We start from the raw sequence: 15,022 nt of genomic DNA, 5'->3' as shown, positions 1-15,022 counted from the left end.
ACGGCCGGCCGGGGGCTGCATGTATTGGTGGAGTATGCTGAGGCGTCATGCTGGCAGGGCCGGAGACGACACGTATATCCACTACTAATGCAAACAGGGACGAAGAAATGTCCGCATTACCAGTAACCAGCCGACTCTGCGAGCTCTGGGTGTGGCTTTGTTCCGTTCAGTTCCAGATACGGTTTGTCCTCCGTTCAGGTCCTGTATACTGGAGCGTTCCGGAGTGTTCTGGAGTATCTGCTGGTCCAGAAATTAATAAACAACACCCAAAACTCGCACTACTGGTAAAATATAGACCTTGCTTATGCCGTCGTGAGTGACGTATATCTCCGTAGTTATTGCACAAGTATGGTGTCTTTTTTCTTTATTTTTAGAGTGCTTTGTAATGGCCCTATGATCGAATTTTCTCAGTAATACTCAGTAGGGAAATTTGTCAGTAAATACTCAGAGTGAATTTGAAGATCCGGAGCCAGATCGGAATTCTCCAGATCGTAGATCCGAGACTGGAAAATCCGACATTCCATCTACGAAAAGACCTATTGGGTCCACATGGAGGCAACAACTCCTAACCGGTTCACAAGGACAGACTACAGCCCTGCCAGGCAAGTTCGTCTATGCAGAAAACTTGTAAGGTATAAAATGCCTAGGACAAGCAACCTCGGCGCTCGGCATGTACAGAGAACCCCCAGAGCCGATTCTTATCGCATTTGCAACCCAAGCACCTTCGTTGGCTGTTCGTTATGGGAGATCGTCAATTCGTCACGCACCAGGGATAGGAACAAGCCCGAATCGGCAAGCTTAATGGACCTGCCAAGCGGTCTTCCTACGCGGCCAAGGCAGGTGGACTCGACTATCTGGGCAAGCAGCTGTCGATCCGGAGCCTTGGCGGGCTGTTAGGGCTTGCTATAATTCCGAGTCTTCCGAGCTTCTAATTCCGATATGGCCAATTGTGCGAATCACCAGCGGCGGAAACCGGGGCAGACGACGAGACTGCCAAGCAGGATGCGCGTACTGTGGACTATGCTGTCTGTGCCCGTCTTAGGTGCTCGTTAGTGAGGCCGTGACGCCAGGGGCATAGCAAATGGGGGACGGGCAATTACTACGCGCCAGTAAATTGACGTTTCATCGTAGTGTCTCCCCGGTGGCTAATGCAGCGCAATGATACTGATAACGATACTATTTGTCAAGATGTGTGCATGTGACGGGGAGTTGACTGCCCGTCTGGATCTGAACTTGGTCTCCCAAGAGCATATCCAACCGTGCAACGGTCTGACTGTGTAGCTGTGCTTCGTCTCTTTGACTACAAATGAAAGGGCGAAAGACCAGCCAGTGGACACAGAGAGAGTCGTCAGTGGAGAGATCGACAGGACATACTCTATCTTCCAAACAAGCATGTTTTTAGCGTGCATGTGGCTGAGGCCACTCAGACGCTGGCCGTTCTACGGTGCGTCTCGCGTCCCCTAGGGAGTGTTCCTGAACGTCCGTGGCTGAACGGTGCGACAGTGGGGTCCGTCGTTGATTAATTCCGGTCCGATATTGCAATAGATTGAATAGACGCTGTCTACGGTGGTATTGTTGGTGCCTTGCTCTGTTTGTCCATCGGAAAGAAGCCCTCGAGACATATAAAGGAGGTCATCCTTCGCCCTCTGGACGACTCGAACAATCATCCAACAAACCTCAACACACTCTCCCTTGCCTATCAATCGATCAAGATGGTCTACCTCTCTACTCTTCTCACCGGCGCCGTTGGTCTTGCCACCGTCGTCTCTGCCCACCCCGGTCACGATGTCAAGGCCGAAGCCGCTGAGCGTGCTGCTGCCCTGAAGTCTGTCCGTGCTCGTGGTCTGTCCCAGTGCGCAACCCAGCTGCAGGCCCGCGGCGTCGAGGCTGCGAGCGTTGCTCGCCGTGACGCCTCGCTGCAGAAGATCCGCAAGGCCCGTGGCCTCTCGGGCCCTCTGCTCAAGGCCCGCGACACCACCCCCTTGACCACCAGCCACGAGTCCAACCTGACGGTCGACCTCTCCACCGACCCGTCCGTCCTCTTCGCTTCGGGTGGCTCCTGCGTCCTTGCTGAGGATGTCACCCAGGGCCCCTACTGTATGCTTTCCACAAAGGATCAGCTAAAACCCATGCTAATAACGGTGCAGACGTCAGTGGTGAACTGATCCGCCAGAACCTCGTCGAGGACCAGCAGGGTGTGCCTCTTTACCTGGACATCCAGCTCATCGACTCCGAGACCTGCGGTAAGACGTCTCTCTGTAGCTTTCCCACGCTATACTAACAGGTTTAGAACCCGTCCCGGATGTCTACCTCGACTTTTGGCACTGCAATGCCACCGGCGTCTACTCGGGCGTCGTGGCCAGCGGCAACGGCGACTCCTCCGATGAGACCAACCTAGACGCGACTTTCCTCCGTGGAATCCAGCAGACCGACGACTCCGGTGTCGCTGAATTCGAGACCATTTTCCCCGGCCACTACACGGGCCGCGCAACCCACATCCACGTGCTTTCTCACCCAGCCGACGCAACGGCCAACGCCAACGACACCCTCGCGGGCCTGTACACGACCACCTCGTCTCACGTCGGCCAGATCTTCTTCGACCAGGACCTCATTTCGCTCGTTGAGGCCACGGACGTCTACAGCTCCAACACCCAGGAGCTCACCCTCAACGCGGACGACAGCATCCTCTCCCAGGAGCTCTCCGATGATATCGACCCTTTTGTCGAGTATGTCCTTCTCGGTGAGGACGTTACTGATGGTATCTTTGCCTGGATCAACGTGGTCATTGACTCGAGCCAGAGCACCTCTGTCACCCCTGCTGCTTACTTGACTGAGGATGGTGGTGTCGAGAACGAGAACTCTGGCGGCTTTGGCGGCGGTTCCGGCGGCCCTGGTGGCTCCGCTCCTGGTGGCTCCGCTCCTAGCGGCTCCGCTCCTACCGGTGCTCCTCCTTCCTAGATGACTGCTGGTGCTATTGCCGCTGCGCTTTAGTGGCAAGTGGATTGGGTGTTGAATAGCAAGGAGAGAAGACGCAGATAGTTTGAAATTGGAAAATCCAGTCTCTTTTTTTGAGCTTCTTGCCCACATTATTTAGATCTTCGCCAATAGATAAGCCAAGTACCGAAATAAACTGTTGCACCCGACAACCAGTATAGAAACTCAGGCAGGGTAGGCCTATGCAGAGTTTTAAGTGAGGACTCGTGGTAGCAGCAATGTTACTACACAGCCGTAGCGCAAGCTCGCTGGACTGTCTCTATTGACTAAGAGCCATCGGCCGGTCCTCATGCCCCTGTCTTAAGTCTATGGTAGGTAAATAGTCAGGCGAGCCTTCTATGTATCAGCGCAATACTGCGAAATCAGAGCCAGACACCTAGTCAGACCGTTGCAGTGTTGGAAGATAGATCGGGCACAGTCACTTAGATATCCGGAGCGAACGCGATTAGTCGTGTCTCTATCTGTATCGAGACCTGTTACTACCTACTCTAGCTGCTGCTCCCTGCATTCCGTGGCGGATTTCTTCACTCCATTACTATGAGCTGAGAGCAGAGTTGATATCTGCAGCCATGCAGTGATAGTGAAAATCTGCAAAGAGCGTCAAGAAATGCGTCTTGTCACAGTTAGAGGTGGAAGCAAGCCATTGATATTGCAATATGGTGTCTCGCATCCGTAATTATGCTCCATGTTCTGACCGGTGCTCGTGTTGTCAGAAATTCGACTTCAGACCAAGCTTCTACATTACCGGTATAGCATATTGTGCGGTGGCAGGATCACTACGGCGCAGAGTTTTGGCCCTTGAATGATGGACAGGATTCTGTACTACCGAATCGAGCTAATAGTGCGTCACACACTAACTGTCTCTATGGTAGTCCCCACGGCCTAGCAGTGCATATATAACATGCTGGCGGGCTATAAGCCTGGATCAACTGCATAAACCAGTTTTATTTTTTCTTAGCGCCCACCGATGAGGTAGTTATAGTCGGTTGCTGGCTGATACCCTGGGGAATATATTATAGCCAGCTCAAGACAGCTAAGCTGCTAGTACATTTGAGGTATACAGACACTATGGTTATGTTGGGTCACATAACAATTAGCCTAACCTCAGGCTAGTTTTATGTACCAGCTTTTATCAAAACACGATTACGGTCATCTCGTAGGACGGTGCCAGTAAGACAACTTGGCTCAATCTGCGAACATCACCGCGCGCGCAAAAGCATCCATGCCTTTGAGCGCTTGATTAACAGTACTAAAAAAGAGTGGAGACAGATCAGAATACGCTTGTGCTGAAGCCCGCGCCAACTATCAGGGAGTGAGAACTGTGGCGAATCTGATACCCAGGTATAGCATCCCGTTCGTCCTACCAAATGGCGGGAGAAGAACCGACCTGCTAGCGGGTAAAGAGAAGCAACATAGGCTACAAAGTGATCTCATCGCACTGAAATGCATGCGCATGAATTTGTGACTCAGGGACTAGAGAAGGCTTATGTCGAAGTTGTCAAGCTGTTGTGAATGGCTTCGTAGGTAGGGCTTTCATTCAGCTTGATCGCATATAGAATTACGCGGTGCAACTTCGCTATCCAAATTTGTCTTTACCTAGGCCCGCAGAGTTACAAATTCACAGCTTGATCATTAGCATACGAAGTAGAGTCGGGTCCCTTCTATAATGAGGCAGACTGTATGAGCTGGGTGCATCCATGCCCAAAGCGCAAAGTCCTCGCCTTTGTTGCCCAAATCCTATACTATATTACTGCTTTGCTCAAAATCGAGTAATCATTCTCGACCCTACCTGTATTCTTACTGCACTGAAACATCCCAGGGCGTTATTCTCGCGAATTGAGATCGAACAGCCACCGGCCTACCGAAGCGAGGTACGTAGCTAGGTAGAATTTCAGTACCATACTTCAAGATGAGAAGCAGGCACGACGGGGTCAGGATCTCGGAAAAGAATATGTAAAGGTAAATTCTTAGTGGACCTGCGAGTGGAATTCTCGCTGCGACGCTGCCACTGACTGGCAGCATGGAGACGTGACGGGATACTTTCGGCCGATACCTCTGACGATCGAAATTATGATTCGTGCTCTTGAAGATGCCTAGACCAGCGATATCATACTTACCGAAATAGTCTTATTAGGTGAGGTGTTCATGGTCGTGGTGCTCTTGTAGGTAGCTGGACGGTTCTGACAGATTGCGAGCGCATATGCTTGGGCAGCGCCGGCGACATTATGAAGGAATGGACACTCACCGTACATATCGTGAAGCGACCTAGGAAAGGATGTTATCTCAGACTAAGTCATTACGATGGCAGAGGTAAGGAGTATCATAAGTTCGTGTCGCGAGGACTTTGAGAGCCTTATTTTAAACGTGAACTGGATTAGAGAAGCAAGCAACCTTGCTGATATTGTACCCTTTTAACAGAAGGTGGGTCGAGAAGGGCAGCGAGAAAGGTAGCCAGCGATTGCAGCCCATGTCAGTGAATGCGGCTATCAGTTGTGACGGAAGCAGCAGTAAGGCCTCTTTGCACCATGAGCACGTTCTTCGTAAGTCATCTCCCAAGGAGACATCTATACGCGTGAGCATACCCAGCTTGAGCTGCGTGTAGAAGCTGAGCTCCAGTGTAGATAATTTGAGACTACTGCTGGTACTTGGGTGATATCTTCATCCTCCCATGTCCTCGCAATACAGGCGAGCAATCGCGCTAGTACACCTGGACTTCCGTATCGTTCTCAGCCACAAATTTCTGGCTGAGTGCTCTATTTCTAGTAATCGACAGATGTTATGTAGGACAGGTACACATTGAGTCTCAGGCGATGAATAAGGGTTATACTTTAGGCAATTCGAGCTGATATGGGGTGGAGCAACGCCGTAAGAGAAAGCGAAGTAACGGCCTGCATAACTAGGACACCAAACGTTCTCCCAACAGAACTTACAGGGGCATTGGGCAGGGTTTCAAACGGCCAGGGTGTCTAATGTGAAAAGCAATTTACTGGCTTTCTGACACGGACGGACGGCTTAGTCAACCACTTCATCTCTTTCGCTGATGCGCCGTCTTCGAGAGAAAGGACCCGCTGGGTTGCCTCCATCTGCATCGACCGGACGTGGGCAACGCTTCAATCCAGAGCGATTCCGTATCTTACGTCAGGAGCAGCATGAGACCCTCAATCTGCAGCGAGCTGTAGATAAGCTTAGCGATTTCAATTCTTAACGCTCAACCCGTGCATCTGGCTTATAAAAGAGCTTCAAAGCCTGTACGGCGGGATATAATGGACTAGTCCATCAACTACATTGGATAGGTACTGAACCATGCGCGACGTTTCATGGGGCAGCGCTCACGAGTAGACGGTGTCAAGGCTGTTCCGGGTATTGCCCGTTCTAGTTTCTCAGGGTCTAAGACTGGCTCTAGATATTCCCGCGCGCGGTCGACGAGCTGCGTAGCAGAAGTGATGACCGTGCTTTGCAATTCTCTGCCAGTAAAATAGTCGATGCCTTCCACTCCCAAGCAAGATAGAGCCAAGGAGAAGCTTGAGAAAGACTGTATTGGTTGCCGGCCAGCTGACACAGGCGTCGAGTCCGCAATATAGATAACGAGCGGTGCCGCCAGCATTAAAACATTAGATTAGTGCTCGAGACGGGCTCTGACTGTAGAATACAAGGCTCTGATTAAGATTCGTGTAAGGAAAAATATAGCCTGAATCTGGCCCCCAGCATCTTCTAACGCAGGAGATTTGGCGTCCGCTACCTGTCTCATATTGAAACAGGGTTTTCTGCCTGTCAAAACCTTCAGCAATGCTGATCCTTGGGAAGGCAATTTGTCCATAACAAAACATTCGCTTATACTCCAATCCAATGCTTTAAAGAAAGCGTATGATGGATAGTCAAGTATCCGCTCCCTGAACCCGACAATAACCGTCGTTGCTCGTCCTCGTATTATGCAATTGTCCATAAAGTCAATGGCAACCTGGCAGATCCCTATCCTGATGACGGCCATTGAGGGCATATAGTGCAGCTCCCCTTGTTCGGATTGGGATAAGCACTGAGTCCTTGGCCCTTTTACAACCATGCAGGATAGCGTACCGGCGGATTTGGCCATGTTTTTTTTTTTTTTTTTTTTTTTTTTTTTTTTTTTTTTTTTTTTTTTTTTTTTTTTTTTTTTTTTTTTTTTTTTTTTTTAATTTTCAATTTCTAATATTATTGTGGTATTATCTTTTGATTTTGCGACCGAAGGCGTCATACCCTTATGCTGGTCAGCCGGTGTAGTGATCGGGCAGCATGACTAGGAAGGATATACTGTTGGACAACTTTAGTATTTTATTGGAAAAAGTACCGCACTGTCTGACATGGTCTAGTACCTGAAATTCTTCTCCTTCTTCTTCTTCTCCTCGCATTCTCATTTTTCATTAAGTGGCGATTGAACCATACCCCAATAATTGGCGCGTAAGAACCTTGGACGGAACCCTAATGCCGAGACAGAACGAGGCGACAATGATATTGTCTACTATCACGACACCACGGCACATGCAAGCAGGCTGAAGCAATAAACGATGTTACATTGCGATGCAAGTTCCCCTCAGTTTATCGGGCAAGTCCGCAAGAAATCAGGCCAGCCGGGCATTTGCCTGCGGCCCCTGCCCAGCCACCAGCCAAGCGGGCCCCTGACGATCACTGAGAGATGCGCCAATGACAGGGTCATACCAAGCTTATTGGTCGCGGCTTGTTTCTGATCCATCGCTATCGCCCACTAACATTAGTGCTGCGACACTGCAATCTTGGCGCTAGCACCAGGATGGCAGGTGATATGCTGTCAGTTCATCAACTGTGGGGATGATAGCGACTGGACGATTCACTGTCTTCTGGAATGTCGCGAGCGTGCCCGCCTTGATTGGCATTCTCCCCCTTGCTGGATCTCATTTAAGAGCTGTCCTCCGCCCTGCCTGTATCTGGCGTCACTCGAAGGTCGTTCGTGCACCAGACACTTTGCAAGCCATGCGCGCCTTCACCCGTGTAACCGCCATCTCCCTGGCCGGTTTCTCCTGTGTCTCTGCTGCGGCGGCTGCGGCCTTTGAGAGCCTGCGATCTGTCCCTGACGGTAGTCTCACCCGGCCCCTTCACGTCTCCTGCGAGAGAAAGACGCCTTTCTGATACTGACCAGACTAGGCTGGACCTACGAGAGCACCCCCGACCCTGACCAACCGCTGCGTCTACGCATCGCGCTGAAGCAGCACAATGTCGCCGGCTTCGAGCAGGCGCTGCTGGATATGTCTACGCCCGGTCACTCCAGCTACGGGCAGCATTTCGCCTCCTACGAGGAGATGAAGCAGCTGCTTCTCCCTACCGAGGAGGCCTCCTCCTCGGTGCGAGACTGGCTCTCAGCGGCGGGCGTCGAGTTCGAGCAGGATGCCGACTGGATCAACTTCCGCACCACCGTCGACCAGGCCAACGCCCTCCTCGACGCCGATTTTCTCTGGTACACGACGACCGGCTCGACCGGCAACCGGACGCGGATCCTCCGAACCCTCTCCTACAGCGTTCCCAGCGAGCTCGCTGGGTACGTCAACATGATCCAGCCGACTACGCGTTTTGGCGGCACGCACGCCAACCGGGCCACCGTCCGCGCGAAGCCGATCTTCCTCGAGACGAATCGGCAGCTCATCAACGCAGTCTCCTCGGGCTCGCTCGAGCACTGCGAGAAGGCCATCACCCCGTCGTGCCTGGCGGATCTGTACAACACTGAAGGGTACAAGGCATCCAACCGCAGCGGGAGCAAGGTGGCCTTTGCCTCCTTCCTCGAAGAGTACGCGCGCTACGACGACCTCGCCGAGTTCGAGGAGACCTACGCTCCCTACGCGATCGGGCAGAACTTCTCGGTTATCTCCATCAACGGCGGCCTCAACGACCAGGACTCCACGGCCGACAGCGGCGAGGCGAACCTCGACCTGCAGTACATCATCGGCGTCTCGTCGCCGCTGCCTGTGACCGAGTTCACGACCGCCGGCCGCGGCAAGCTCATTCCCGACCTCTCCTCCCCCGACCCAAATGATAATTCCAACGAGCCTTTCCTTGACTTCCTCGAGGCCGTCCTCAAGCTCGACCAGAAAGACCTGCCCCAGGTCATCTCGACCTCCTACGGCGAGGACGAGCAGACAATCCCTGAGCCGTACGCCCGCTCCGTCTGCAACATGTATGCCCAACTCGGCTCCCGCGGCGTGTCCGTGCTCTTCTCCTCGGGCGACTCCGGCGTCGGCGCCGCCTGCCAGACCAACGATGGCAAAAACACGACGCACTTCCCGCCGCAATTCCCGGCCTCTTGCCCCTGGGTGACCGCCGTTGGCGGCACGAACGGCACGGCACCCGAATCCGGTGTATACTTCTCCAGCGGCGGGTTCTCCGACTACTGGGCGCGCCCTGCGTACCAGAACGCCGCGGTTGAGTCATACCTGCGCAATCTCGGCAGCACGCAGGCGCAGTACTTTAACCGCAGCGGACGCGCCTTCCCGGATGTCGCAGCGCAGGCGCAAAACTTCGCTGTCGTCGACAAGGGCCGCGTCGGTCTCTTCGACGGGACGAGCTGCAGCTCGCCTGTATTTGCGGGCATCGTGGCGCTGCTCAACGACGTGCGTCTGAAGGCAGGCCTGCCCGTGCTGGGATTCCTCAACCCTTGGCTCTACCAGGATGGCCTGAGCGGGCTCAACGATATCGTGGACGGCGGGAGCACCGGCTGCGACGGGAACAACCGGTTTGGCGGCTCGCCAAATGGAAGCCCCGTCATCCCATATGCGGGGTGGAACGCGACGGAGGGGTGGGATCCTGTGACGGGGCTGGGGACGCCGGATTTCGCGAAGCTGAAAGTGCTCGTGCTTGATGCTTAGAGTTGGTTAGGATTTGGCTGGTCTATCTGATAGAGACCAGCCTGGTATATACTATCGTATTGCATTGCATTGCATGGATGGCCTTGCTAGCATTGAACTTAATTCATATTATGTGCATTCTGTCCATTCATCTATCTTTTTCTTTATGCAAGTCATAAGTCATCCGGGTGTTTGTCCGTCTATGCCTTGTACATGTAGGTGCAGGGTGACAGGGTAGGTATGCGCACCTTATTCCAGCAGGCCCGTCACTGTCAAGGTCAGCCGGCGCCCCTGAAACTCAGACCAATGGATCAGAGAAACTTACAAACAATCCATAACCCTACCAGCCCCCATCCCAGCTTGCCTCGTAGCCCATATCCCAGCGCCACCGCACCCCCCTCGCCACCGCTTCCCCCAGGCTGCCCCGGCGCGTTATACTCCGGCAACTGCGGATCCTCAACGGGCCCGTCATCCAGTCCCTTCCCTTCGGTCTGCGCGGTCCCATTTACCCCCACCAGATCCTTCAGCACGCTCTTCGTCACGATATTCGGTGCGCTCAGTTTCCCCTCCTCCTCCGCCGTTTGGATCGCAGACCACCAGACAGCCGCCATCATTTTGTACCCGGTATCGCTCGGGTGTGTTCCATCGGCGAGCTGGTCGTCCGTGATGAAGTAGCTCATCTCCGCCAGGACCAGCCGGTCGCCTCGTGACCGCCGCCGCGCGACGAGGTTTCGGTATTCTTGGCTCACGCGTCGCACGGCGCGCGAGGCGAACTCATTAGGGAGCAGGGTAGAGAGAATGATCGTGGTGTTGGGGATCGAGGCGAAGAGGTGCGTGATTAGGGAATCGAGACGGGTGTCGGCGTCGGTGATTTCGATATCCTGGATGCAGTCATTTGTGCCGGCGCTGCCGCGCGTAAGCACTGGAAGAAGTGAGGGAGAGTAGGGGTTGAATACTTGATCAGGATGACATTGGGCTGCAACCGTGTAGAATTTACCGCCGCCTCGGCGATATGGTCGATTGTGTCGCCAAAATGGCCTTCGTTTTGCTGCTCTCACCGTCAATCTCTCTTTCTTTCTTCTTGCGTTTATTTTTGCGTAACGCGGCAAGGGAGAGAGAGACTTACATTATCCTTCATCGTCCCGTTCGCCAGACTCCCCACCATGTCTACCCCCCACCCTGCATACCGCAGCTGCTCACGGAGGTACTTGCGATAGCCGTTCCCATCACTGGACCTGTACCCGACGGTGATCGAGGCGCCGAGCGGCATTACCCGGAGGAGGAATGGTTTTGTCGCGCGTGGTCGAAGATCTTGTTCATCCTCATATTGCTGCTGTGTAACTTCAGCCAACGACGCGGTGGAGAGCGCGGGGGCGGCAGAGGCGGCAGAGGCTGTGGTAAGGAATGTAAGGAGGAGAAGAATGCCGATACATACTCTGCATAGAAATGCCGGCCTAAGTGGTGTCGACACCGTCATTGGGGTTCTCATGGCCCTCAGGCTGTACCTAGACAACGTTAGCGCTGCCAACTCAGAGAGGGGTCGTTGCTTGTTATATCTCCACGCCCGGCAGGGTCCAGTCTGGTCAGAAGCTGTGCTGCGCTGGCTGGGGCTGTGTAGTGTGACTGGATGCGCCCCAGTTACTGATTTTCGGTTGCCTGACGATAGGCACTGCCTGGTGATAGGCGGGCGAGTTATTTCCGGCTTCGTTCCTGAATAAAATGAGGACCTGGATGGGTTACTTCTCTGTCAAATTCTGCCGATATGTCATCAACGATTGTGAGCAATGCAACCTGGAACATGCAACATGCTTACCAGCGATGTCTGACCAGAGCGATCGTCCTGGACGATGACAGCATAATGAGAGATGGAAGCCTCCACTGTTTGGGTCCAGACTCGGGTCGGTTGCTCGGGCAAGGCGCAAAACCTGCTTTTTGATTGGCTAATGCAAGAGCCTCGACTGCATTGGGACTAGCGCCCGTCACCTTATCTAAGTCTGATTGTGATACCTGGTAATTTAAGGCATCAATACACACGATTAACATTAGTACCTTAGTTCTTATTGCAGCGGCATGGGCGGTACTGCTTCCTGCTCGAACCAAGGCAGAAGACACGGGAAAGGAGGCCAGCCACAAGGGGATGGTGAGACAGGTCCAGCATAAACAGGACAGTATAGCCGAGTCTAGTGTCAGTCTACTATGACCTAGTTCTAAGTCTAGTGCTGAGCCTAATGCCCAGGTCCTCCTGGCAACTTTTGCTATGGCGTGTCTGTGGAGGTCTATCGCATCACCATCAATAGACTAGCATCCAGTTACCCTCATCAGAAGGCCCAGAATGATTAGCCTGGTCCCGCAGCTGACAGGAGTAGAAGGGATTGACGGCGTAACTCGGCTGCCTGGAACTTTTTTGTCCCTGGACACCTGAAGTTGACCTGAAGTTGAAAAAGGCAGTGGGCTTGCCCTCGAAGACAATAGGTGCACTTAGCAGTAGGTGCACTTTGAATTACTATCATTTATGCACTGCATGGGTCTGTGGGTACGGACTATGACTCTAAATATCACATTCTCCGCATGCACCAGGCAAGGTCATCCACTAAGTGATGGCATAAGCTTGATGTGCAGATGCGCTATCTTGGACGGACTATCCCTCATCACGCGGTCGGATTCTCTCAATTATGGGGTATAATGCAGGCCGCTGGTAGGCGGCTCTGTTAAGCTTATGTTAATTTGGAGGGTGCAGATACTGTAGATACCTATGCTGGTGTCATCCCGTTGATGGCACTTGGGACGGGGAAGGAAAATACGAAATAGTCAAACGGCTACCTTATCAAGACGGGCAGGGAGAAAATTGGCTCTGCTGAAGGACTGTAAATTCCCAGTCATATATTGTTGGTGAATGCCCCTTGAATTGCGTGATTGGGCTCTCGATGGCGCAGCACCACGAAATCGATCTTCAGCCAACGGCGAGTGGCATAAATTACTCCATTTAATCTATGATTATTAGCACCTGGAATAGTCAAGGCTGGACCGCGCGCTGTCTCTCCTACCTCAGGGGTTCGGGAGGTTTGAAAGAATCGTAGTGAGTCAGAAGGACATGCATCCCCTATCTTAGTATACATAGATAAAGTCCTCGTTCTTCAGGTCCGTTGTGTCCAGGAAACCCTTGTCCACAACACTCGCCTCCGTCTTTTGCTCTTCACCTGCACCGTCTTCCACTGCAGCACTCTTACTTTGCTGGATCTTGGCCTTCCCCAGCATACTCTCATCCACGACCCTTGCATTCTTGCCCAGCTCTTGGCGTCTTTTGGCATGCCGCTTGTTGAGCCAGTAGAGGTACAGATCCGCAATACTACAGCAGACATAATTAGCATTTGCATGGGCTGTGGGATTGAACCCATCCAGTATGGCTGCGGGGAAGGGACTTACACAGCGATAACGGCAACCAGGATAAACATGACCAAATTCGAGATCAGGCCGGGCCGGTACTCGGGTGCTTGTTCTAGGGAGTAGAGCTGAGGGCCGATGACCTATACCATTACTGAGTCAAAGACTGCAACCTCGCGGAGGATCTGCTGTTGATAATAGGAAAGGTGTAGACGACATACATTCCCCGTACACATCCCAATCAGCACCACAGCAGAAGTACACTTCCTCTTCGTATCACCGGCAGTGTTCTGCGCTTCCCATGCGTACACGAGGGGCGTTATGCCGGCGAGGCAAGACACCTACCATCAATTGTCAACTCCGGCTCAGTAGGGGTTGAGGTGGTGGCATACCAGGTAATACCCGAACAACAACACTCCCTTTTGATCCCTCGGGACCGTCAGCATTAGGATTGTTCCAACTGCAGCGATCAGTGCAATTCCCGCGATCACAATCCCTTTTGTGCGGAACTTTGTCGCCAGCCAGCCGCCTAACAGGATGACCACGATTTGGATGGCCCCAAAGGGCAGGTTGAACAGGATAGCCGTGAAGTTGGTATATCCAAAGGAGGTGATAATTAAGCTGCCGAATGTGCTGATCCCGCCGCTGGGGATGCTACATGGCAAGTCTCATTAGCACGCCGCAGTCTCTAAAAGAAGAAGAGAAAAAGAAAAAAAAAAAAAATATAGAGAAAGAGAGATAGGCGCATCAAGGACACGTACGAGATAGCGATAATCAGCAGGAACCAAATCCAAGTCTTCACATCCAACAGTGTCTCCCAAACATGGTCCCAACGCCACTCTCTCGAGATAACGCCCATCTGATTCGCACGAAGACGCTCGACGGCAATGACCTTTTCGCGCTCAGGAAGGAATTTCGCTTCCATGGGAGAGTCTGGCATAAATATGAGCACGACCACAGAGTACGCCACTGTCAGCAGGCCGCAGAGGAGGAAGATTATCTGGTACGAGAACAGAGTTTCACTATGGATGTGACCGAGGCCATAGGTAAACAGGGAGCCGATTATAGAGGTGACCCCGTTCATCGCGTTCCAGAGAGCTGCTCGCCTGTCTGCCGTCAACAGGGGCTTCCCCGGCATACGGGACGAATGTGGGCTGAGCGTACCAAGTCTGTTCTCCTCTCCGCCACCACATTTGCGTGACGGCGATGCACGATGGTGCTGGACGATCAGAGTCAGCCTCGTTTCTGCAATGAAGTGTATCCACTCACCAATCATCGCCTCAAAAGCTCCCAAGCAAAACCTCAGGCCCATGAGACTGGGGAAGTTTGTACAGGCCGCCATGATCGTCAACGAAGATCCCCAAAGAAAGATTGCGCTGGCGATGACTTTGCCTGTCGGGAGCTTGACCAGCACCAGTGCAGCAAGGGGCTGCATAACCAGCTGCGCGAGGTAGAGGATCGAGCCGAGCCACGAGTACTGCTGGCCAACGAGATTGGCATCTTCGACGAGCCCAAAAATGGAGACGTACGAAAGACTGGACTTGTCGAGTTGCTGGAAGAAGTAGGCGCCCAAAAGCAAAGGGAGGACTCGGAGATCGATTCGGCGCCGCACAGCCTTCTCTTCTTCAGGTGTGAAGCTGCGGTCTACGGTGGTCGTCGCCAGGAACTGGGCTGCTTTCTCGGCGGTTGCGGTGGGTTTGGGGGCCGTCTCAACGGCGGGAGTGATGGAGTCTGCAGACTCGATTTGTTCTGCTGAGGGATTCTGTTTGGACGTCATTTTGGGCCGTCTAGCTGCGAAAGGT

At 53.0% G+C, this 15,022-nt stretch overlaps 4 protein-coding genes across 4 annotated transcripts; 2 read left to right on the top strand and 2 right to left on the bottom strand.

Annotated features, from left to right (window-relative positions):
- Nucleotides 1-1,712: 1,712 nt before the first annotated feature.
- BDW70DRAFT_167249 (intradiol ring-cleavage dioxygenase) lies at nt 1,713-2,958 on the top strand (the record flags this gene model as incomplete). Its single annotated transcript, XM_073742180.1, has 3 exons — nt 1,713-2,097; nt 2,148-2,243; nt 2,291-2,958. 3 exons carry the CDS (start codon nt 1,713-1,715, stop codon nt 2,956-2,958), a joined length of 1,149 nt encoding a protein of 382 aa, XP_073596879.1.
- Nucleotides 2,959-7,897: 4,939 nt separating this feature from the next.
- BDW70DRAFT_134373 (S53 family peptidase) lies at nt 7,898-9,987 on the top strand. The gene is made up of 2 exons (XM_073736495.1): nt 7,898-8,080; nt 8,149-9,987. Exons 1-2 carry the CDS (start codon nt 7,978-7,980, stop codon nt 9,858-9,860), a joined length of 1,815 nt encoding a protein of 604 aa, XP_073596878.1. The 5' UTR covers nt 7,898-7,977; the 3' UTR covers nt 9,861-9,987.
- A 1-nt stretch (nt 9,988) lies between these two features.
- On the bottom strand, nt 9,989-11,581 carry BDW70DRAFT_134369 (SGNH/GDSL hydrolase family protein). Its single transcript, XM_073736494.1, has 4 exons — nt 10,966-11,581; nt 10,796-10,887; nt 10,165-10,745; nt 9,989-10,108 (listed from the first exon to the last, which is right to left on the bottom strand). The coding sequence occupies exons 1-4, from the start codon at nt 11,326-11,328 to the stop codon at nt 10,089-10,091; spliced, it is 1,056 nt and encodes a 351-aa protein (XP_073596877.1). The 5' UTR covers nt 11,329-11,581; the 3' UTR covers nt 9,989-10,088.
- Nucleotides 11,582-12,944: 1,363 nt separating this feature from the next.
- On the bottom strand, nt 12,945-14,997 carry BDW70DRAFT_159067 (putative MFS transporter; the record flags this gene model as incomplete). Its single annotated transcript, XM_073740634.1, has 7 exons — nt 12,945-13,185; nt 13,263-13,363; nt 13,442-13,561; nt 13,613-13,874; nt 13,982-14,326; nt 14,385-14,439; nt 14,490-14,997. The coding sequence occupies 7 exons, from the start codon at nt 14,995-14,997 to the stop codon at nt 12,945-12,947; spliced, it is 1,632 nt and encodes a 543-aa protein (XP_073596876.1).
- Nucleotides 14,998-15,022: the final 25 nt, after the last annotated feature.

This window comes from Aspergillus foveolatus (assembly GCF_047715535.1).
Source record: "Aspergillus foveolatus strain CBS 279.81 unplaced genomic scaffold BDW70scaffold_18, whole genome shotgun sequence".
In the NCBI taxonomy this organism is placed as follows: Eukaryota; Fungi; Ascomycota; class Eurotiomycetes; order Eurotiales; family Aspergillaceae; genus Aspergillus; species Aspergillus foveolatus.
Note: the sequence above shows the minus strand (reverse complement) of the source record. Positions and strands in the feature narration are given on the sequence as shown.

What these genes read in the sequence shown, in the direction of transcription:
- BDW70DRAFT_134373 (XM_073736495.1), top strand. Translation starts at nt 7,978, where the DNA reads ATGCGCGCCTTCACCCGTGTAACCGCCATCTCCCTGGCCGGTTTCTCC. An exon ending in CCTGCGATCTGTCCCTGACG is followed by an intron (nt 8,081 to 8,148) that starts GTAGTCTCACCC and finishes TGACCAGACTAG; the next exon opens with GCTGGACCTACGAGAGCACC.
- BDW70DRAFT_134369 (XM_073736494.1), bottom strand. Translation starts at nt 11,328, where the DNA reads ATGAGAACCCCAATGACGGTGTCGACACCACTTAGGCCGGCATTTCTA. An exon ending in ACGGGACGATGAAGGATAAT is followed by an intron (nt 10,888 to 10,965) that starts GTAAGTCTCTCT and finishes CGGTGAGAGCAG; the next exon opens with CAAAACGAAGGCCATTTTGG. An exon ending in GGTAGGGTTATGGATTGTTT is followed by an intron (nt 10,109 to 10,164) that starts GTAAGTTTCTCT and finishes TGACCTTGACAG; the next exon opens with TGACGGGCCTGCTGGAATAA.